The sequence below is a fragment of the Clinocottus analis genome, unplaced genomic scaffold, assembly GCF_023055335.1.
Source record: "Clinocottus analis isolate CAN_PGR_092001 unplaced genomic scaffold, fCliAna1.0.p SCAF_14, whole genome shotgun sequence".
Taxonomy (NCBI): Eukaryota; Metazoa; Chordata; class Actinopteri; order Perciformes; family Cottidae; genus Clinocottus; species Clinocottus analis.
This window is the reverse complement of record NW_027175865.1, coordinates 16,683,661-16,707,688: the sequence shown is the minus strand read 5'-3', so window position 1 is coordinate 16,707,688 and position 24,028 is coordinate 16,683,661. Positions and strand designations below refer to the sequence as shown.

General features: G+C 44.1%; 1 protein-coding gene across 1 annotated transcript; it reads right to left on the bottom strand.

Annotated features, from left to right (window-relative positions):
- Positions 1–4,941: 4,941 nt before the first annotated feature.
- lpcat1 (lysophosphatidylcholine acyltransferase 1) lies at positions 4,942–23,350 on the bottom strand. The gene is made up of 14 exons (XM_068575787.1): positions 23,193–23,350; positions 16,817–16,956; positions 15,137–15,351; positions 13,835–13,947; positions 13,661–13,721; positions 11,133–11,191; positions 9,703–9,737; positions 9,407–9,461; positions 9,181–9,263; positions 8,926–9,051; positions 7,383–7,536; positions 6,737–6,835; positions 6,519–6,660; positions 4,942–6,060 (listed from the first exon to the last, which is right to left on the bottom strand). Exons 1-14 carry the CDS (start codon positions 23,277–23,279, stop codon positions 5,948–5,950), a joined length of 1,482 nt encoding a protein of 493 aa, XP_068431888.1. The 5' UTR covers positions 23,280–23,350; the 3' UTR covers positions 4,942–5,947.
- Positions 23,351–24,028: the final 678 nt, after the last annotated feature.

The following is a 24,028-nucleotide window of genomic DNA, read 5'->3' as shown; positions in this document are numbered from 1 at the left end:
GTGGAGCGGCTGATGGACTCAGACTGAAGCACAGGTAGAACATCCACGGCCTGCCACTGGAAACATGTCATATAAGGCTGAGCTTCCCATCCCAACTCGTCCCGTACTGACGTTCGGGCCGGACCATCGCCATCACTTCCTAACTCGCTCGTTTAGCCCAGCGCGTCGAGTCACACATGGTCAACGTCGTAAATTCAAGCAAAAGGTTAAGGCAACAACATCACTTGTTTAGATGAGGAAACACATCAACGTAGGGCTTAAAATAAGAATGTAAACTATGTATGATTTTAAACAACCTTTCATTGGCACGGAGAGCACAAACTGTGTCTTGAACTCAAAACATGTTATTTGGGACATAAACATCGGTCTTGAACACCAGTCTCCTGATGCGTCGGTGTTTGACACCCTGGGATTGACGGGCTAAGTGACCAGGTACGTGCGCTCTAGAAGGACAATCACAGCACTTATATATACTTATATACTTATATATATATATATATATATATATATATATATATATATATATATATATATATATATATATATATATATATATATATATATATATACACACCAGCCAATCAGAACGCCAAGTGGCTGGAGAAAAATCAATATTGCCTGTGCCGTGGTAACATGGGGTAATATTAATTCCATCACACACAGCAGGGGGTGATGCAGAAACACCTGGCGGAGGTCTGCTCCTCTCTGAGTGCACCGTTGCAGTTTAAGTGCACAAGTCTTCCATTAAAAGGTATTATTTGTATTATTTTTTACTTTACTTTGTTTGCTTGCTGATTATAAATACATTTAAAAAAATAATTAAATGACTCGTTCTCATATTGTGCATACTCATCAATATAATATGTGCAAAAAAAACATTGATATGAAGCATTATGCAATACAATACTTTATAAACACGTACATTCCTGAAAATTAATGAATGTAAAAAAAAAAGAATGGTCTAGACTCAATGTAAAATGGGATGGATTCCACAACTAAAGCACATTTCATGGTGTGTGTCGTGTAGAAATGAAAGGAAGCCGCAGGCCTGCCAACGTAGCTAAGAAATATTAACTCTAAAATATCGATCCCGAGAACATGGTTTGAAAAAAAGGCGGCAGTAGTGCAAAAATATTTATGAGTTGAAGGAAATGGTTAAAAACATGAAGAAAAAAACCATAAAGCTCCTTAACCAGCCACACTCAAAGTGATTGTATCCAGCCTGCAGTGCTCCATTCATAACATTCATCATGGCGGTAATTGTCCTCGTCCCGGTGTTTCTGGTGTACGGATCGACCGCGCTGCTCTCTGATGCTGCTGACAGCCTCTTCTCTACCTGATGGGCTCTACATCCTGTTTGCACACTGACAATCGCATCAGCCCAGTTCTGATTTATTTTCTTGGTACTCGCCTTGAACCTTTAAACCACAATTTTGCTCTCTTTGCATCTCTACATCTTTTAGTACAAGTGTTGCCTTCCGACGGCTAATGGATCGCACACAAGCACAGGATGTCTTTTAGTGCACGCTTCAATGCCACGTATAGTAGAGGAAAAACATAAAAGGATGAATTATACTTATATGACAGTATTCTATGGGTTCATCCCATTGACCATCAATATGCAGCACTCAGACTTGCATGATTTCCATTTCCAACAGCTTTTTCCTTGTCTTGGATGTAGCGTGAAAGAGGTTACAGCTTCAAACCATGAAGAGAACATGTTGAATTATCGTGGTTGATGGAAATGGGAATAAAAACAATAAGCTAAAGTTCTCTTAAAAAACAACCTGTTCCTTTTACTGTTAAATTCTGTTGTTTTTTCGGTCTTTTGCTTTGGGTAGTAAATCAAAATCATAATAATAATAATGGAAAAAAACATGTTTGGATAGCCTATAACTTTGAGGACGGGTTACAAGAGTGAGAACGTTGCACCATCAAAACATGAATAGTGATTCAGAAGAATTTCAACACCTTCATGACTGTTTTTGGAAAGCAGGCGAAGGGGAAGAAAAAAGCGTAGTCTGTGATGAGAGGCCCAAACTAAAACATTGTAAGAGTGTGAAACCTCCACAGATGTCGTGCTGCTCTTCACACCCAACCAGATGAAAGTGAGTTGAGCCAACAGCCAATTACATAAAAGCAGAGTATTTTTTTATTAAATAGAAAGTATATCATTGAAAAAGAGGATCGTCATCCTAATTTCTTGAGTCAGCAGGCTGCACTTCTACTGGGTGAAAGGTGGTTTGTAACTGATATTCACGGTCCCCAGAAGATGAACCCTAATTACTTTTGGGATCCCCTGACTTCTCCTCGTGCCACCATGAGATCATGAGAAGTTTTCACCGAGGAAACAAAAAGTCTTCGACACATCTGGACAGACGTTCATGTTCCCCACAGAAAGAAATCGTTGGTGCTGGTCATCCTTTTCATTTTTCAGACTAAATTGGATGCGTTGTGTGTCTGTTTGATGAGCAAGCGTTAACGCGCTGCACGAGGACGGTGAACATGGCAAACATCAGCAGGCTAGCATTGTTATTGTGAGCTCGTTAGCATGCTGACGTTAGCATTTAGCTCAAAGCACCGCTGTGTACACTTGCCAACGAGTGTCCGTTTACTGTAATGGTGTTAACATCTGAAAGGGAGATGAAAACAACTTTACAGACATGAACTCATTTTTTGTTGTGATCAACAGCTCACATGTGCGTTCTACCAATGCCAGATGTTGTTTGGTACACACATTGAACCACTTTGGGGTAATTTGATTTAGATTGTAAAAGGCAGATGTTTACACTGGACCTCGTCAGTTGGGACGAAATTAACAACAACGATATAAAGTTGAATTGTTCAATCGTTCTTGAGTTCATTGAGGATGTTTGACAATGTCCTTGTTAACCTAATTTAAAAAACACTGTATGAAAAACCCCACTGTAGCAGTGATTCAGATTCAAGGTGGTTTTACATGTCAGAAAGATAATAAATACATGTTATACTTTGTGAAATATGTTTCTTTCCTGACTGACTTATGTTCATTAAAGGGAAGCGAGATGTAATGCCGCCTTCGCAAACGCGGAGTTTCCTCTGTGATAATGTCATGTCTTATATTCGTCAGCGCGCTCCGTGGGCTGATGAGCGTGATGATACCACAACGTAGCAGAGTAGCAGGAGACTTGTCATCAATCACGCCGCCCTGAACACATGCCACGCGAGCAGGGAATAGCTTAGCGAGATCAGGTCACCGCTAACACCCACTGACATGCAGTTTTATTGAACAGCTAAGCAGGAATTGAAGGAGTGAAAGCATCGCTTCAAATACTGGGTCAATTAAAGGGGAGACTTATCCTTATTTAAGACAATGATACCAGGTGTACTTCAATCCGATGAACTCAAGTATCCATGTATTTTCCGCTTTTACCAATCGATTAGCATCTTAGCTAATTAAACTGTTAGCTAACCATTTCAACTGTTTGAATCAGTTATTTTTTAGCTATTTCAACTCTAAAGACCTGTATCCATTACATTTCTATTTGAACAATCTAACTATCCATTTCAAATATTTCCACTACTTGTAGCTAACTTAAACTATTTACTCTGCTTGCTAACTAGCTGTCATGCCCTCATACAGCACTTTGATATATTTTTCAAAGTAATTGAGTGACTGAGCTAATCTTTCCACACACGGGCTTTGGCTTTAGAGAATAACTCCATGTGGTCTTTCTTACCACAGGTCACGTTTGATAAAAAGCTTTTCTTTTACATTAACCTGCAGAAACACTCGATTCAAACATATATGACCGCCAGTGTTGTCCTCCACAACCTGGCTCGGATAGAAAGCAAACCGGCCTATAATTTCCAGGCAGGCTATCAAGCGGCTCGCCCACTTGGACCTGGACAACAAAAAACAAATAAGACAACTGTTCCACGTCTCTGGATCGCTGACCCTGCAAAGTGCACAGTAACCGCGAGGGATCTCAAGTGGATGTGATGTTTCCTCAACTACAGTCACTGGGATTAGATCCAGGTTTGTTAGTGTTTTTTTTACTGTAGGGGGGTTTGCTTGGCCGGGATGACGACTGGAGATGGATCCCCTAAATACTGTGAACAGATTCCAGCCCTGCTATGTGCTGGGCTGCGGGCGGTGGCTGCCGTCTTTTATGACAGATTCCTTTGAGGCAGGAGTATCTGAGGGACTGCAGAGAGGCACTGCTCAATGAGCAATTTATATGTTTTCAACAAAGCTTCTTCTTTAGGCCCTGAAGGCAGGTCTTAATTGTTAGACGTGATATCTCCACTCCCCCTCTGCCGCTCCTCTTTCTTTGACTGTTTTCTTCTCCCTCCTCCCACCCACCCTCCCTCCAGCTATTAGGAATTGGATTTGGAGCAGAACGATCCATTTAGTCCCTCTCCTCCATCTCCTTCCCTCTCTCCCTGCTTCCACACCTCCTCTGTAGGTTTCTGTCATCAAAGCCGAGGCTTAATCTGTCTATTTTTACCTGAAGGAAGGAAGGGGAAGGGATGAGGTAATGCTTTTGCTGTCCATCAGGTGAGCAGTGGTGCGTGGGGCATTTTGCTGTGTACAGTTTAGGGAGCTAGCGCCACCATGTGGACTCCATGTGGAAAAGATTTATAAAATAACAACAGCGGGGAGGGGCAGTGTGAAAAAATGTACTGGATGATGACCAGAAATGATCAAAACAAAACAATTGTAATAGAGTCCACAGCTGAGTAAGTAAATCAAAGATTAATAAATAATATAATGCATTATAAAATTACAATGAGGGCTTTATGGCATTTGAGAATAACTGACTTCATTTAGCGAGTTCATAAGTCAAACCACCTCGATGTGAATGTGTGAAAGCAGAGCTCCACCTAGTGGAAGGAGACAGTCGGTGACAACACTTCTTTTTTTATTAAAATAAAGGCAAGGAGCTTTGATATCTGCATTTTTAAGTCTCCAATTGAGAAATTACACTTTTACAGTAATATAAACATACATAAAGTACAAAATGTGTGAGTCCAGGGTAAACCAGCTGAGATCAATATCTAGACCTGATATTTTAAGACAGAAATATTAAGAAGCAGTATGTGTAACATCTACCTGTCAAGAGGGTCAAAGAAAGTATTCATAGCTCGAAAACCATCCTCTTAAATGTTTTTCTCAGAAAAAAACCCTTGAAGTTGGAGAAAAAAAAAAATCATTTGGACATTTCCAAAAAAAATATTACCAAATAAAATAATTTAAAAAAACACATAGCTAGGTGATTTGATTCTTCTTCATTTCAAAATATAATAAACCACTTGTTAAATGTCAAAGGCCCTTTGTTCACAAGTCGTACATCTATGGCAGTGACACAGCTGCTGAAGAATGATTTCATTGTGCCAGATCTTTCTGCTATTTCTTCCCGAGTTTGGAGATTTAGTTCTCATACAACGGCAGCGTGATGTGTGTCCTGATCCTGAAGTTAGGTTTCTGTGTTTCTACACAGGACTACACTGCGTCTATGAAGAGCAGCAGGACATGTGCTCGTGTCCATTTGCATAAACTCAACCCCCAAAAAAACATACCCGTCCTTTTTAATCGATAGATTTCCTACATATCTGTACATCAAATCTAAGAAAATAAACTTCTAAATAAATAAAAACACCAAAAGAGGGGGGGGGAGAAAAAAACAGTTTCTTTCAATCACAATGGAGATAAAGATGCAAAAGAAGGAGAAACAAAGACTCCCGAAGAGAAGTGAGACGTGTTTCCATCATCTGTGCAGCACTGGATCCATCCTCTCCGATCCTTTACAGCCTTGTTACTCTGTCAGTACCCTTGTCTTCCAGCGCTTGAAGGCACAGAGGTGGTCGGGGGAGCGAGGAGGGGGAGGGCGGGGCTGCAGCATCCGGGGACGCCGTTACGTCAGATAGAGAAGGTCCGTAGAGGGTCGCGTCACGGCCCGTTTCCTCAGTCGTCTTTGTTGTGGCCGTTGCTCTTCGGTTGGCTGCGCGGATGGTTTTCAAAATCGAGGTAATCCTGGACGAAGAACGGGTGCTGCTCTATGAAGTGATGAAGTTCATCTGGGGAAAAACACAGAGAGGATGGTGTTGAATGTCATTACTGATGTCAGTGAATGTTAAACACGACGGATATCTTTATAGTTGGTAAAGAGGGGAGTGGAATACATCTTTTATTTTAATTTAAGGAGCATTTATACCATTTTAACTTCAGTATATTAATAGTTACTTCTTTAAAAGCATTAGTAGAATCACGAAGAAGATACCAGTCACACGTTTTACATTATGTGCAGATGGGGGAATCAGTTTTTTTCATATTAAATAAAGAAAATGGCTTTATTGTACAAAAAAAAAAGTGTTCAGAGAAGCTTTGGCAGTTTCTAGAAGCAGATGGTGGATGTAAAGGACTACGGAAAATCAACGACAGACGGTACTTGTACTCATCAGTAAAGCCAAGAAGAAATCAAATGCGGTGCTGACAGCCCCGAGGAAGACGCTGTCAATCATCTCCTGAGTCCTACCGTATGTGATCCTCGTCGCGTCGGATCCGTCGAGCGACTTAAAAAGAGCCGAAAGTTCCACCTTTTTCACTCCCAACATTATCTCAAAGATGGCGGCGAGGTCTTCTCGCCGGACGTACCCGTTCTCCTCGTTCTCATACATCTGCACAACAACACGTGCACTTAGGGAAAGGACATGAAAGCGAGAGCAAGCGCTGTTCAACGGGACATCCGCTCACCTTGAAGGCCAACCTGAGCGTCTCCATCGACTTCAGCGGTCGGTGAACGGTCGACAGAGCGATGACGTAGAGTCTGACGTCGATCTGTCCGTCTCCGTGCTGGGAACAAAACTATCTTAGTGAGCAGAACCAGCAAAGGAATAACACATATGATGCTGTATGTTTTTTGAAACGCTGCAAACTTGTCATCATCTGTTGCTTAAAATCCTGTAAATTCAACTGGACAAAGAACTTCTTACATGTCAAAACACCTTTCCATGCAAAAGAATTAAGCAAAGTTCCAATAATGCATATTTAAATGTGTTGGCATTTAGCAGACTTCATATTGTCCACAAGGGGGAGCTGATCAGAAACCAGTACAACACTCCTGAGTCGTACAGTTATGACCTATGACAGCAACAGTTTGATCCTTTGGGTGCTTTGAATAAGTCACACGGAGCTAAATGACCACACAAGAGACCGAAGGTCGGACGGTCAAACACCGACTCAGAAAGTACTTTACACTTTAAATGATAAAATGTTAAGACGTCCTGAACCGCTCCAGGGTGCAAATGCAGCAAACCTCTCAGATCTAACTGGGATTTTGAATTAAAAAAAACTCCCAAACTGTGTCAGGAAGCCATTGATGCAGTTGCTCCGTGTCTACCTGGTCGAAGAGGCTGTGGATCTGTGTGAGTGTGTCTGTAACTGGCAGGTTGAGGAACTGGGCGAAGGCGTCCAGACTCAGCCCGTCGCCCTGCAGCTTCCGGGCTCTTCTGGCCTGCTCCTCCAGCAGCTCGCTGGTCCTCCCTGCTGTCAGCCTGTTCATTCACAGAATGATTCACAAACAAAGGAATCACATCATGCAACAATGCATTAGTCGTGCTGTTAACCACACACATGGAAACACTGGATATTGCAGTGAATTCTTAAAGAGTTTGACACAAAACTGCAAAAGTCGACTCATCTAATACTAACTAGCGTCAATGAAAGTAACATTAATGTGAAAAAAATAAAATTTTCAGTATTGGGAAAACATTTTTCCTGAAGAATACCAAAACAATTAATTTGTATAAGGGCTGGGCAAGTTAACGCGTTAATATTGCATGAACTTTTCAATCAATTAACGGCGTTCATTATTTTGATCATGCGTGAACTGCATTTTTTTTCTTTTTGGGGGGGCTTTTACTTTGAAGTCGATTAATTTAGGTGCACTTACGTAGCATCGCCAGACAATTTGCCGACTTGAGCCTGACGTGAAAGCTGGTATTGTTCTGTAGTTTCTGTTCTCAGCGCTGCGAGTCGCTGAGTCGCCTCACAGGCGCTCAGTCTACCGGCAGCTCGCGCTGCAGGCTCAGCGTCCGGAGTGAACATTTATCACGCATGTGCAAAGCCACCGCTGATACCCGTCAGCTGTCCTTCACGTCTCCACCTCATTCAACCAGACGTCAGTGCTCTTGTTCAAGTCAACACAGGCTGGACTTTCCTCACTGAGGAAGAAAAACTGAACTGAAAACATGAAAAGCACTTATTGCTTTTGTTTAAAGTGAATCAATTTCTGATCTTTAACATCTTTAAAAAAGGTAAGCAACAGACTGAACATGGACCAAAGAAGGAGTGGTTTGTCCCTCACAGGGACCCTTACTACTGAACAGTACCTGTTCATAAAAAAAGAAAACAGATATATAAACTATATATGTATGTATGTTAACTTGTTGTTGCTCCAGAGTGCTGTTATATTGTTCTGATAACATAACTTTAAAAGAAAAGCTGCAATACACTAGTTTTTACTTTATTATTGAATTTGGCACATCATGTGATTAATCAGTTCATTTTTTTCATCTTTTCCCAGCCCTAGTTTTGATCCTAAGTAACCAGATTAAAAGCCAAATGCCGTGATGAAACTATGTTACTCTACACGTACACTGGGTGGCGCTGCTCTGTGGACCCCGAAAGGGCTTAATTGTTGGCATCAAGGGGTTGATGTGATACCACGTCTGAAGACAGAAACCTATATTCTCCATCACAGCACGTCCATGGATCTTTTATCCGATCAAAGTGAAGGACATTGAGTCACAGCAAGAGCGCGTCAGCCAGATGGATCCCGAGGGAGATAAACCCTTCAGTATCAGGACCGGGCTCCTTTAACACAAAGTCCTGGATCGCGACCACCCTTTTCCGACCGGCCCGGCCAGTCGATCCGGTCTCACCTCAAGCGGCAGACGCGCTGGTGGAAGTCCAGCAGGCTGCTGCAGTCGCGTATGCGCAGCGGGCCCTGCGACAGGCTGATCTCTCGGTCGTCAAAGGACAGGTCCACGAGGGGAAGCTCCAGCGCCCTGCAGGACGCAGGGAACAGGGCGCATGAGGACAGCCACACGTGTGTGTGTGTGTGTGAGTGTGTGTAATGGACAACCCAAAAACAAGCGCAAAAAGAAAATCAAAGATATTCATGCGGTCACACTGACTTGGCCATGATCTTTCGGACATTGCTGGCAAACAGCGCAGGGTTGTCCTTCTCCTCGGGGGATGGCGTGTAAATGGGCAGGTACTGAGGATATGTAACATAACAAAAAATTACACATTATTGCATATTTTAAGACAGTACTTCTCACAGTTTGGGAAGAAGATTGAAGCGTGACAACAGGTTGTAAACGTTCTACTGGCTGCCTTTGGGCTCACTAAACCACTCACCTCTATCTCCATGGGATTATGAAGTTGGCACAGAGTGAGCCACAGGATCTTGAACCTGCAACACAGAAGAGTTTGCTTTGTCGACCCATGACGAGATAATATCAGGGAGAGAAATATAATATGATGGACGGAGGCGGAGATAATGGAGGTTTCCCCGCGGCCTCTCAGCGTGTTCATTCCTAATGGAAAACAGGTCACTGGTGTTTTAACTACATACTTAGCTGAGGGCAGTAAAAGCTGTGTGTGTGTGTGTGTGTGTGTGTGTGTAAAGGTGTGTGTGTGAGACAAACACTTACGCTCCGGGACCTTGCCAGGTCCATGAAATGGTATCCTGTGGAGAAGAAGGAGGAAGAGGAAATGGCTCAGGTCAAACACACAAATGGGAGGTCAATTTACAACAACTTCTTGGAACTTCTGTTTCTTTTTGTCCCGGCAGCAGTTTGATTTTTTTTTAATGAACACCTTTAGTTGTAGTTTTTAGATTTAAATTTAGCATCGTTTTAAGTTGGTTATGTGTCTTGTTGTCTGTTTCATGTGGCATGTTCTGGTGTTTGTTTCGTCTGTTGTGGACTGTGAACCTTGTCTGTTGTTGTCTGTATGAGTATGTTGTTGTCTATGGTGACAAATGAGTTTCCCTACCCTGGATTAATAAAGTTATCCCTCCATCCCTCCATCCCTCACTCCCTCCATCTCTCCCTCTCTCCCTCCTTCCCTCCCTCCTTCCCTCAGTCTTGCGTGTCAATGCGTTCTGAGGATGAAGACCAACACACTTTATGCATAATATACATAATTGTTGCTGCTAGTTAATCCTTTTTGGGGGGTTTGAAGTCACGTACAAATCCGTATGAGTCGACAAAATGCGATATGTTGAAAAAAAAAAGTAGTTTCTCTCCAAAGAGGTGCAGAAAAGCAACACTTTAAATATTGGGGGGAAAAAAGGCATTCATAAATTACTAATCAGAAGGAGAAAAAAATCTCCTTGGTGGTCAAGAAGACATATCTCTGGTCAGGCTGCATAGATTTGACTTTCCACCATGAGTCGTCACTATCACACGATGCTGTTTGATTGGGCTCGCTGACCATCAGCATGTTTCATGTGATTTGTTGTTTCAACGTTGGTGGCCGGCCGTACTGGCTGCATTGGTCACAGGTGTTTCCTTTTTCCAGTTTGCGACGTTTCCTCCGCCGCCGCTAACTGAACGGTTGGAAACAGATGCAATGGAAACACTTCTGGCGGTGCAGAAACACAGAAGTCCCATTCAGGGTTGCTGTGCCTCGTACTGCCACGTTGTCCCTGAAGGCAGCACAGTGACTAAACTCAGCACAAAGGCAAGAAGTTGTTTTTTTTAAACTAGCTAATAACAACTGCATAATTCACGAGACAGTGAGGAGAGGTGCTGAGGGAGAGACATGACACGTGTGTGTGTGTGTGTGTGTGTGTGTGTGTGTGTGTGTGTGTGTGTGTGTGTGTGTGTGTGTCAGTGTAAATGAGAGAGAGGGGGGCGGGGTGGAATTTCATCCTACTGGAACATGAGGTCATTCAACACAAGAGGAGCACATGCTCGCGTGCAGGGATGAAGCCGTGACATCACAGGCGTGTCGGGACGTGTAGGTTTGCGTACGTGTACGGCCGGAGTCGTCTAAAGCTCAGACTACGTCCAAGTAGTTCAGGTTTTAGAGCCTCCCTGTACGTGTAGGTGTGTGTCAGGAGACAAAGTGTGTTTACCAGCTTGTTCGGGTAGCGCAGCACCACAGGCTGCACTGGCAGTCCTGGGATGAAAGCACCTGCAGAAAGACAAGAGAGGAGAACAATAAAATGTTTAAACACGCTCCATGCATATATTAGTAAAAATGAAAGTACCAAAGTACTGCATTGTTTTAAGAAACATTTCAGGTGAGACAGAACAGTGTGCCGGGCTTACTGGTTACGACGAGGTCTCTATTGAGACTCTATAATGATGATAGAAGCTCCATGCAGTATTTATTACTGGAGAAAGTCCCATTCAAGCTACTGTGGGAGCTTTGAATGCCTGACAATATCTCATTGGCCACTTGGGGGCAGCGCAACAAGCTGTAAAGGTGTTATGAGTACACAGCATGTTTATAAAAGTTAATTAGAAATTTCTAATTAAATCCTCAGTAATGCAAATTATAATTTTACAGCCAGAGAAGTGCAGTCAAATATATTGCAACACATAGCTTAAATATGTGTTAATATGTGCGTGATTAGTGGGCCCTTAGGGCAGGGTGAGGCGAGTTAACACAACACCTATGAAGAAAAGAAACACATGGAGAACGAACAATAATTCTGAGCAGATGATCAAGAAGGAACCTCCAGACACGGACGACCGGCGACAACTTGTTTGAAACGCCACGCTTAAGGACCTCGCGTGACGGCCGCACATGGAACTGTAATGTCATCTCGAGGGACAGGACGTACTTGCGCAGTACGCCGTGCACAGGTGGCACTGGATACTACACACACACACACACACACACACACACGGACGGACGGACAGACACATACCCACATTGACACTGTTGTGCTGGGAGCAAGTGAGGAGACATAACCAGAGGAGACACATCAGAGATAGACAAACACACAGTGCACACAGACCCAAACCCACACACACACCCACACACACACACACACACACACAGCAGGGCAGAGCGAGACCAACAGGGCTTACTGGGAATGATAGATGTACAGACTGGAAGAAAGGGGATTAGACAGAGCAGGGTCGGACCAGCGGCGGACGGCATAACGCACGCGGGGATGCGAGCAGAAAAACAACAACCCCCTCCCACACACACATAAAAAAAAGATGGGAACAATCACATGACGAGCGTGTCCTGCTGAACTGACCCTCAAGCAAGACACTGAACCCAAAACCTGCCGGGCCAGAATTAAATGAACTTGCCCGGACAGCTACACGGATGTTGGCAGCTCAGCAGTCGACTCCGGGCGCACAGAGTTAAATGAAAAGTGAACAAAGTGATCTCGCAGTATCTCCTCAATACAACGGCACACCCTTGGCTGGATATTTTACCACAAGAAACACAATCAACATTTCAGTTTTAAACTGCATGAGTTTAATAAGCTGTTCCTACGCTGAAGAAAAAGCAACCCTCATTTTGACTTTGGATGCTCACAATTGTTGTTAAACAGCAACGACGTCACAATGTTGCAACAATGTTTTGCCTCTGGACAAGAAGAAAGTCAGGCGCCTACTTGTGTGATGTATTATAATAACTATAAGCGTGTAGGAGTTTACTAAAGGTCGCTCTGACAAGCTTTGATTTACAAGGACATCCCTTCTCACGTGAAGCCCCGCCCCCCTCCTTGAACAACTAAGAATAAGTGCATGAATTTAATTTAAACACCTCTGCATTCATAGCATTGACGACCCATTTCACTCTGAAAACTTACAAATATAACATTTCTTGTGTTGCAATTTCAAAAAAGGTGAATATATTTATTTTTGTTCTCAAAGTCAGATCAAGTAAGTCCAGATTGAAAAATGGGGATTTGGAGCGAGGAACAGGTCGAACCAGGAATGCCCCTCAAAGGGACTCTGGTGCTTTTGGAAACACTCACACTTTTGGCCACTATCAACACAAAAGAAACGTTCCTCGTCGTAGTTTCACGCACTGGCCTGCTAAGTTTCCTCTGCTGGGCGAAACAGAATCACAAAGTTATCGCTATTTTATAATTTAAGCTGTTAAACGGCTGATCGAGACTACGACTCAGGGCACTAAAGGCACAGGTAGAAAATCCACCGCCCGTCACTGGTTTCACGTATTCAGTGGCTGTTAAAATGTGATACTAGAAGGATCCAGCATAAAGTATTTTGATTGACGGGTCGCAGCTGATTAGCATCCGTCCTCAAACAAGCCCGAAAGGTGCACCGCGTTCCACAACCGGACTGGTGCGGTGTGCAAAAAGACCGCGGTGAAGTGAGGGGATGCACTTAGCTCAGAAAACTGCTTTGAAGTGGTTTTAGGAGAAGTGTGGAGTGCGGTGGTAATTCTTTACGACGTGGGAAACATTTACCTGCTGTCCTTTAGTCCTCAGAGTCCACGAGGGGTAACTCTGGCTCTACAAAGCTATTTGATTTAAAGTTAAATCTCCATGGAATAATCACACACACACACACACACACACACACGCACACACACACACACACACACTCACACACACACGGCTACCTTACGCCTCACGCTGCCAGAAAGGGGACTGAACTGAACACATACCAGCCTTGAACAAGATGATCCCCGACCTGTTGGTGCACGTCCCCTCTGGGAATATCATGATCTGGAAGAAATAAATACACATTAACACAAACCTCCGGCTCGTACTCGTCACGTTGAACGGCTCGTGATCCGCTTGAGCTTAAGTTCAGTGCACGTGTGGCGTCGTGTGGCTACCTGAGGCCACTCCCCCCCGGACTGGGCCCTCCGCTTGATCTCCTCCACCGTTTTCCTTCTGGAGTCCTGGTCCGACCGAAACACGAACACGGGCCGGATGTAGCTGATCAGAGCTGCGAGGACGGCGGGCGGAGAAAGATTTTTGAGTGAACGCCAGAACGGGAGACAAACGGTGTAAAGATCCAGCCTCAGGGACGCAGCTTCAGGACAGGGTTCATACACATTGTGACCGATAGAGCTCCATGACTTTAAACCACGTGTCCATGAGCAAACACTCAATGGAATCTGGGTGTAAACAGTAAAAAGTGATCAAATGTAGTATTTAAACTAACAATGAGGAGTTAAAGCATACAGTAAACCTTAAATGATTCAAAATTTCCATGACTTTAAACCCAATTTCCATGACTTTTCACCATATTTTCATGAGCAAACATGTAGTGGCATGTCTGTAAACATAAAAAAGTGATGAAATGTAGTATTTAGACTAACAATGAGGATTCAAAGCATACAGTAAACCATAAATGACTCAAATGAATGAGAGACAATAGTTTCATTAAAAGAATAAACATTTATATAGATGCCTGGATCTATGCTGCTGATATTTTGAGCCTCTTTCTTTTAAAAGCATAATAATTATTTTAAACTCAGCTCAACTTGAGCGCATTAAAGGATTCTTCTTTCCAACAGGATTTTCGTTGCAGTTTGGTTTACACACAGTTTGCCTCCATGTTTTGTCTCCATGCTTCAACACGTTGACGCGTCTTGCTGCAGGAAGACAAAGTTCAACGTAGTTTACTGTGAAGGAAGCGATGCTGAGGAGAGGACGGCTCAGACCTCACTTCCAGTGAGGGAATAAACACATGGGAACAAGTGCCAGAATAATATTAAATCATATAAATCTGCTGCAAAAAATAGCTTCAAATTTGATATATAATTAGAATTGTTCTATTGCAGTTCATTTAAAAAAAACAAAATTTGATTTTCTACCTTTTTTAACATTTAAATCTGTGTGTATTATTTAATTTAGACTAATCATTTCATTAATCATCGTTCTTTATTTCGAACGAACACATTGATTTTAATTTAATACAAATCACAAAATATGTGAAGACATGCAATCTGACTTTTGTCCTGGTAAATAAATAAACGGTAAAGTCAGAAGTTTAACAGATTATCTGGATTAAAACTCGTCTGGATTACAGTCTGGTAACTTCCACGGCACACTTTGCATTAAATGGAGAATATGTTTATTGTCATTATGGCTCATAAATGTTTGGCTACATCTAAAAGTGCGTTACTCACTGCCCCAGACGGGAATGCTCCGACTCTCCAGCTTGGTGACGATGGAGCACATGGTCATGGTGACCGGGATGGCGTCGAAGTAGGAGGAGTGCGGCGCCGCGGTGAGGATGGGGACCTCGGTGGGCGTCGCCCGTTCTCCCTTCACTTTGATCCAGTGGAAACCTCCGCAAAACCACATGGCACGCATGATCACCCGCAGACACACGTCTATGAACCTGAGACGGGACACGCAGAGCGGAAATGCACATCAAGCGTCTCCGTTAACCATCGACGGAGCGGATTCCAGCACGAAAACTACGCCTTGAAGATCAACTTCTCAAAAAGTGGTAATCCAGTTGCTTTAATCTGATCAGCCTCACTTCAAGTATATAAACTACCGTTCAAAAGTTCGGGGTCACTTCGAAATGTCCTTATTTTTCAAAGAAAAGCACTGTTGTTTTCAATGAAGATAACAATAAATGAATCAGAAATGCACTCTGTACATTGTGAATGTGCTAAAAGACTATTCTAGGTGGAAACATCTGGTTTTTAATAAAATATCGACAGAGGTGCATAGAGGCCTGTTTCCAGCAGCAGCACTCCAGCGTTCTGATGGTACCTTGAGTTTGATCATCGCCTCATGCTGCGTTCACACCGAACGTGGCGCCAATTTCACGCGCGACCAGATTTTATGTGAAGTTAGTGCAAAGACGCGATTGACGCGTTTGAGGCGCCGCGAACAGCCCGTTTGACGCGGGGCGAATTCGCGCGAGTTCAAATATCCCACCTCCGACAAAAAAAATCGCGTGACTCATAGCCGCGTCAGCCAATCAGCGTTGAGAAGCCCCGCCCCATCGGCCCCCTGAAGGAGCTGAAAGCGGCCGTCATTCAGACGCTGTTGTGGCACTACGGATGATATTATGAACCCAGACAACACGGAGTCTGATGTTCTGACGTCACAACAAGTTTACACAACAAGTATGAAGCAGAGCTCATGGTTATTTATATGGTGGATGACGGAAACGTTAACGCAACACCAGACGCAGTTCCTGTAGTCGGTGCGATTCGCCGAGCTGTGTGCGGCTACGGACGCTGTTATGAACCCAAACAGGGGGGCGTTTGATGTTCCTACGTTTTTGTGACTTCCACAACGAGTATAAAGCAGAACGAGTGTTTTTTATTCTATAGTCGATAGCTAAAGAGATTGGTGTGAACGCAGCATTAGAAGACTGATGGATGAGTAGAAAACACTTGAAAACACTTGTGCAGTGATGTCACAGCTGAAAACAGGTCTGCTGGTGAGAGGAGCTATAAAACTGCTCTTCCTTCGAGCTGGTTGAGGATCTGCAGCTTCACATTCGTGGGTTCCATTTTAATCTCAAAATGTCCAGAAAAAGAGAACTTTCATGTGAAACTCTCCAGTCTGTTGTTGTTCTTAGAAATGAAGGATATTGCATGACTGAACCTGCTAAGAAACCTTTGAATGGTCTATATATTTATTTTATTCTTTTTCTCCGTGAAATTGAATAAGCAGACAAAAGAGTTTCAGCAGACACCAATAAACACGACTGTGGTTATCAGAGGTCTTGTTTGTTTGGATGCTATTTACAGGATGCTGCCATTTCCACACGTCTACGTAATCCCCTATATTTTAGTAGCCTTTACACACTTTCATCAAGAATATTACACACACACACACACCTCATCCACCAGGACTGCGGCTCTATGGCGTAGTCAGACCGCGCCAGAGAGGCTGCGAAGGCGAAGGGCCACCCCAGCAGCATGAAGAAGGACACCAGCAGCAGCCGCACCGGGAAGACTGTAACGGACATCAGTCCTATCTGCAGAGAGAGAGAGAGAGAGAGAGAGAGAGAGAGAGAGAGAGAGAGAGAGAGAGAGAGAGAGAGAGAGAGAGAGAGAGAGAGAGAGAGAGAGAGAGAGAGAGAGAGAGAGAGAGAGAGAGAGAGAGACAAGCCACCGTATTGTTATCATTCCACTTTGCTTTCACCAGCTCTTAGTCACCGTTCCCCCGGTTGACATTCCTGTTGCTTTACAGACAACTGTCATTTCACACACTGCACATTCCTGCTCGGCAGCAGAATATCTACACACGTGTCTTCGTGTGGAGGAGGCGGGAAAGCAAGCGCCGCCGGCGTCTTCAGAAGGTCTGGCTCTAATAACACCTCGCGGGCGCTCACAGGCTTTATATGTGCAGCGTCTGTACGCAGGAAGACACCGCGCTCCTGCTGCGAACCGACGCTCCTGGGGGAGGAGTTTGAGGTGACCCCGGACCGGAGAGGTGATGCTGCACGAGGACTCGAAGCGACACGGCGGTGGAAGCAGAGGGAGGAGGGGGGGGGGGGGCGTCTCGAGATATGTGGCAATGAAATAAGTGGATGAAAAGAACAATTCTAAAAACATTTCTGAGACCGGACAGTGTGGAGAGAGCACCAGAAACGCTTTAACATTGTCGACCCAAACATGTGAATAACCAATTTAATTCATATTTATTTAGTTCTAAAATGTCGGTTTAATGCCCACCATCATGCACGGTCATTATAATGCTCTTAATTGCCTCACTTTGCATGCCATAAGGAGCCTAATTAGGTTAATTTACACTTTGAAATGCATTTATTAAATTAAATGACAAAATAACATACATATTAACCATATTGAGCCGTAAACCTTCACAGTTGCTGAATTGTAAGCGGACAGTGCATCTCCAGAAGCCTCTCCCTCAAACAATGCAAGTACACATGAGGAAACGATGCGGCTGTGCTGACCGTTTGGCACCATCAGACAAGGGCCTTGGCTTTTGCATAAAACACCATGTGAGGTTTCACTGGATGAATAAATAAAGGAGGGAAGAAAGGAAGAAAAAAAAGATACGGCGACTTCGCAAACCGTGCACGAGGCCGAGCTCGACCGTCAGTCAGACGGGTTTAGTCTCGTCACCGAAAACTAGTGCCACAGTGGAGATGAGCGGTCAGCTGACCGACCCGTCATGCATGCCTTTTCTCTGGGGTGTGTGAGTGTGTGTGTGTGTGTGTGCTCTAAGTGGGTCACAAAGTCACGGCTTCCAGTGTAAATTCAGAGTGTGTGACATTCTCAGCCTCTTCCTTCTCCCTCCCCTCCTTGTCCGACTCCTGCTCGCTCTCTGTCTCCCGTCGCTCTCCCTCGTCTCCCCCCCTCTTATCAACCTCCCGACCTGCTTTACAGTAATCACCAATCCCGGAGGGATTCCTCTCCTCCTCCACTCATCCACCCATCAATCTTTCACTCCCCGTGTCTATTTGCTCAGCTGCACCTTCATTCATCATGCTGCTCTCCCTTCAAATGTTTTCCTCCTACTGGGCTTTTTCTGGCCACTCTGGGGAATCATACTGCCCCCCCCCCCCCCCCCCGCTTGTCTTTCCTGTGTGTTGCTCTCTCCAGAGGAGGGGGGCACAGGTGCACACACTGCAGGGCTGTATTAATAAATAAATAGTATGGGAGAGATTTATGATGCTCTAACGCCTCTCCTCGCCTCCCCCCCCCCTCCTCATGCCTGACGCGCAGTGCACTCATCATCGGAGCCTAACGAATCCATCGAGGATCTGCTGACATTTCCTCAGGAGGTGGCATGAGAATGAGCCGGGGCGTGGTGGAGGGGAGTGTTTTTATGTGAGCACCGGACCCATCCTCCACCGAGGATGTGAAATTTGCTGTAAAAAAGCGTCTGCAGTGCTGCGCTCTCCTGGAACACACTGCCGCACTCTAATACAAAGGTATCTTCAAAGTCTTATCCTCTGAGTGCAACCATTGGTGACTGAGCTCTGGATATTATTAGCCCTCAAAGGCCTCCTCTTATGTGCAGGTTTGAATACAACGCAGTGTGTTAAAATAACCCATTGATGACAACATTACTCAGCTGTAAGAAAGCTCGCTCACGAGCCGTAGAGGAAGATATCAGATGTATAACATACAGTTTCCACACACGACGGATTCACAGAGCAAACAGCTGCAAATGTCTTTTTAACCCGAGGGTGAAGTTCAGTGATTGGACTTGGCCACTCTGTCGGGTGTTAAATATTCAGGAGACTCTGGGAAGATGGCCCCATTGTCTCCTGGAGCACCTCCTCACACCGGCCATGTGTATGTAGGCCAACACTGAAGCTGAGGGACAGCGTCGCTCCATCCATCCTGCGGCAGGGCGCTGCCACTTTCCAAAACACACAAGAGACGTAATTCTACAGGATCTAATTATTTCCTGAAGCGTATTAGAAACGAGATTGTCTTCAGCTTCTGTACTGTGACGTTTTCCCCGTCCAAAAACTGAACACTCGAGCGCCGCACAAAGGGATTGAAATCAAATCCTCTCAGTGCAGTTGCAGATATATTGATGCGTTTTATGATATTATTGGTTATTTGTCATATTTTCACTACCATATTTATTTATTGTGATATATGTGTGTGCGTTAAATAGGTTCACGGTATTTCTGGGGATGTCAGCGAAAGGCATTTTTTATTTAATATTGATGTAATTTGAAGCTCAGCATTGCTTCGGGCTTCACATCAACCCTCTAACATGCTCACAATATAATGCTAACAACTTTAGCATGTTTGCCATGCTAACAGCAGTAAACACAGTTCAGCCGAGGTCCATGGTTAATGTTACTAGTTTTGCATGTGTATGGTCATAACGCACATGGCGCTATAGATGAAACGCTAGGACAAAAAGGGTTTTTTTTTTAAATACTGCATATCTTATTCCACAGTTTTTATGTCTCACATGTACCTGCACTGACTGACTGACTCTAACGTACTTTTCCACAGCCGTGATGGAGGACACCATGCTCCCCTGTGCGCTGTGGCCCAGCTCGCTGTGAAGAGCTCTCTGAGCTGCACTGGAGGATAATTGGCCTCAATGGTTAATTGTTTTCAATTATCCGAGGGAAGTGAGCTCTGATTCCGCTCGGGGGCCCAGGAAGCACTCAACCTCCCGTTTGTCATGTTGTTGGTGGACAGATTGTTTTGTTTTTTTCGTCACACACACACACACACACACACACACACACACACACACACACACACACACACACACACACACACACACACACACACACACACACACACACACACCCTGACATAAATATTTTGCTGGGAGAAAAATGGGTGCTGGTGAACTTAATAAATATCTCTATACTTTACTCTTCATTTTAACACTATAGATGTTTAATTGTTTTTGTAGATAAATATTGTCTCAAACAACTTGTAGGTTAGGTTTTAATACTGAAAATTGTCCAAAATATCTAGAACTATTGCAGATATTTCCTGCGGTTTGAGCAGTAATCCAGTCTGTGGACACTGCAGCTGTCGGATGTCACAGGTATATTGTCAGCAGACTGGAGAGTTGGCAGCCTCGTCTGTGTGATGTTCACTGTTCAGCAATGTCTGACTCAGCAGAAATGCGCGTGTACCATCTGGCTGTCGGTTTCACTTGCTGACCCAGTCGGCCTCCGGTGCAGCACATCGTGTTGGCTGCAAGTTAGAAAAACTACAAAAGTAGCAGCGGGGAAAGAAGCGCTTTTAAGGCATCAAGTAGCACATGTTGACTCAATATGAGCGACCCGCACACGCGGCATCCTGTCATGCAGGCCTCGAGGACATCTACGCAGGATAACAAGTTTTTGTGTTTGAATAGCCGCACACGTGTGTGTGTGAAGTGGAAAAACACACCTCGCTGCGACGTTAAAAGCAGCCAGCTGGAGGTGTGAAATAGACACAGACACGCAACTGTTTACAATCATGTGCAAGCTCCGAGAGAAGAAGAAGAAGAAGAAAAAGACGCGTGCTAATGAGGACTTTATCCCTCGATGAGCCAAAGTGGTTCGAAAGGGTCTTCGCAAGGCCGAGCTCATTGCAGTGGAAGCATGGAAAACCCAAAAAGGCAACACAATAAAGGGGTTTAAGCACTTTTCTCAGCGGAGCGTAATTGTTGGGAGTCGAGTGCTTTGTGTGTTTTGCTCTGAATGAAAGCAGGCATCTCTGCGGCCTGCAGCTATGGGGGAACAGATAAACCTGATGGGCGTGCACTTCCTCCTTTTGTCTGTATTGTGTGAGTGCAAACAAATACAGAGAAACACATGTTGGATACTTGTGTTTCCAGTGGAACTCGTTTCATGAGTTTCCTCGCCACGGACCCTTCGCTTAGCCCCGCCCCCCCTTCGCTGAGCCCCGCCCCCTCTCCGCTGCTACTCTGTCAAAGTTACTGTGGAGCCCACACTGTCACTAACTGCACTTAGTGAATAGATATGATCGAATTCAAGGGAAAAAGAAAAGTTATTTCAGAGAGAAGCCGACATGAAGGGTCTACAAAATGCGCCTGGAGGATTTTTCCAGGATGTGAAACTGATTCAGAGGAGAAAAACAGGTTAGAAAGTTAAAGATAGAAGATGAAGCTAAAGACAACAGCATGAAGTGAAACACCACATCACCTGGAGACCAGAGACAAATTGAGGAACAACCCTGTTCCTGTCGAGCCGTGTCGGTCTTAGTTCACTGATGCGATCAATAACAAGCTGAAGCAGAATGTGTATGCGTTCAGTTTACCTTCAGGAGCTACTTAGTCACCATGTTTTTATATTAACCTTTTGTAAACCTGTAGGTTTGTTTCCTTCCAGCCTCTCAGAGTAACGAGTATCAGCATCACACAGCGTTTCACCACGACTCCAAAAAAATTTAAAAAAAACAGCCTGAAAATACAGAAAATCTGAAACACTTGTGTTAGCGTCTATGAGCTATTACAATATGGACGCTACAATACAATTGGCCTGTTTGCATTGGAGGGGCGGGATTTAGTCAACCGAAAACGCTTGAGAATGAATCTCATCTCAATATCATGTGAAAGCAATCAGCACTTCACCTAACGAGATGAAAATACTGATTTAGTCGGACGACATTAGCAGTCAACCTGTCAGCGAGCCTGAGAAGCCATCGATCCATCGCTGATTGATGATGAAGGTCCTCCTCCAGCGGTGAGAATCAATCGATCGCAATAGTTGATTTAGGATTTAGCCACAGCTCGTCCGTCTGTATCAAAGCAAGACGAGTAGCTCACGTTCGGCCCGGAGCTCATAACTCTGGTTAACAAGGTGTGTGTGTGTGTGTGTGTGTGTGTGCTCTGCTTCCTATCTTTGATAGTTGTGTGGATTAAAAAACAACAACAATGCAAATGTTTAACTGTCGTTTGCCAGATCCATCCCAGGAAAAGGCAGAGAAGTGGCCCTGACACCATATCGTCTCAGATGACACTGATAATGGAGAATATGGAAGCAGCATGGCAGGTATGCAACCGATGACCAGAAAATCCGACCTGTGAAACCTGTTCACGACTCGTTTCTTTCCCAAATCAGAGCTGAATACAATGTCGCAAGCGTTACTCGTATGTTTCTGGATACGGCCAACCCTCCAGAGGGCTAGTTATTAGTTCAAAACTACAACAAGAAACAGTAAAGATTCCTTCTGACAATAATATATAACATGAGTGCACGACTGTGGATTTACATGATTGTTTTCAGCTCAATATAAGCCCAGAAAACTCCTGTAAATCCTAATGAGCATGCGTTACAGCGAGCTATCGGATGCAGTAAGGTATGTGGGAGGATTTTTAAGAAGTGCATGAATAAAAGTGTGTTTTTGTTGCTGTTTATTGTTCGTTGTCATCCTTTAAGGACCACTTTAAGCACAAATAAAACAACCAGGGAAGCATTGTGTGGCTGCATTTTTTATTGTCACAAGGTTGCTTCACTGCTCCTGGGTTTGAAGAACTTGTTTTTTTGTGCGTGTGTGTGAGCGTGTGTGTGAGCGTGAGTGTGTGTGTGTGTCTGTCTGTGCATGTACTCGCCTACAAAACAGGAAGTAATGAAAGTGTCTGACAGCAACAAGAAGACATGTGAAGTTTAGGTGCAAGTTGGGGAATAAACAGTTTAAACAAGGCACCGCCTGACAGTCGCTCACCACGACGCAGGAAGATGCTCTTTAAGAAAGTTACATTTGATGAAACATGTGTATCTTTGAAGCATCATTACTGCCTTACCTGTATTGTCTCTGCCATGGTGAGTTTCAGCTCGTGGACGAAGGGGTTCCTGCCCACTGTGGAGGGGCAACTGTTTGACGTCTGCATTGCTGAGGACCGAGACTTTCTTCTTATTTAAAATAAACAAAAATAAAAGTCGAGTGCACAATGTTCCGCAAAACGCCAGTCGAGCTCCGTCGCCGTCGGACGCCTCCGGAGAGCGCTTTCTCCTGGTTTGAGTCTGCCTCCTCCTCCGCCCGAGAGACTGGATGATGGACGAGGCGAGGTCAAGCTAGACGGAGGAAACGACACGACTTCCGGTTGTACGTTTCAAAACAAAGGCGGCATGTCGTACGACAATGTTGCCTTTTTGTAATGACAAAAATAAAGTGAATAAACTGAGTACTGAATACTAAATACTGAATTAGATTTTACTTACTATATGACTTGTTCAGATTCTTTGCCATGTCTCTTGTGTGCTCTTGACCCTGTTTGCTGATGTAATCCTGAAATGTCCTCACTGCGGGACTAATGAAGGAATATCTAATCTAATATAATCTAATATGTATCACCGTGCGCTGAAACAAAACAAAAAAGGCAGAAACAATAAATAGACAAATGTGCATTGCAAGTTTAAGAGTGCCTCGAGACCCATTACAGTCCATAATGCTCAAAATATATCAATAAACATGTTTAGAAATCCAGAATGTGCTTATTCTGAAATAATAAATAATAAAATGTGGATTTGAAACATATGTGTTATGCCCTGAAATATACATGAAAGTGTGCTGGCGCTTAGTACAAGCTTTTATTTTGAAGGCAACAACCAAACCTGAAATCCTGGCGCCACATGAACG

What these genes read in the sequence shown, in the direction of transcription:
- lpcat1 (XM_068575787.1), bottom strand. Translation starts at nt 23,279, where the DNA reads ATGCAGACGTCAAACAGTTGCCCCTCCACAGTGGGCAGGAACCCCTTC. An exon ending in CCGCAGTCCTGGTGGATGAG is followed by an intron (nt 15,352 to 16,816) that starts GTGTGTGTGTGT and finishes GTCCCGTCTCAG; the next exon opens with GTTCATAGACGTGTGTCTGC. An exon ending in CAGCGCGTCTGCCGCTTGAG is followed by an intron (nt 7,537 to 8,925) that starts GTGAGACCGGAT and finishes GTGAATGAACAG; the next exon opens with GCTGACAGCAGGGAGGACCA.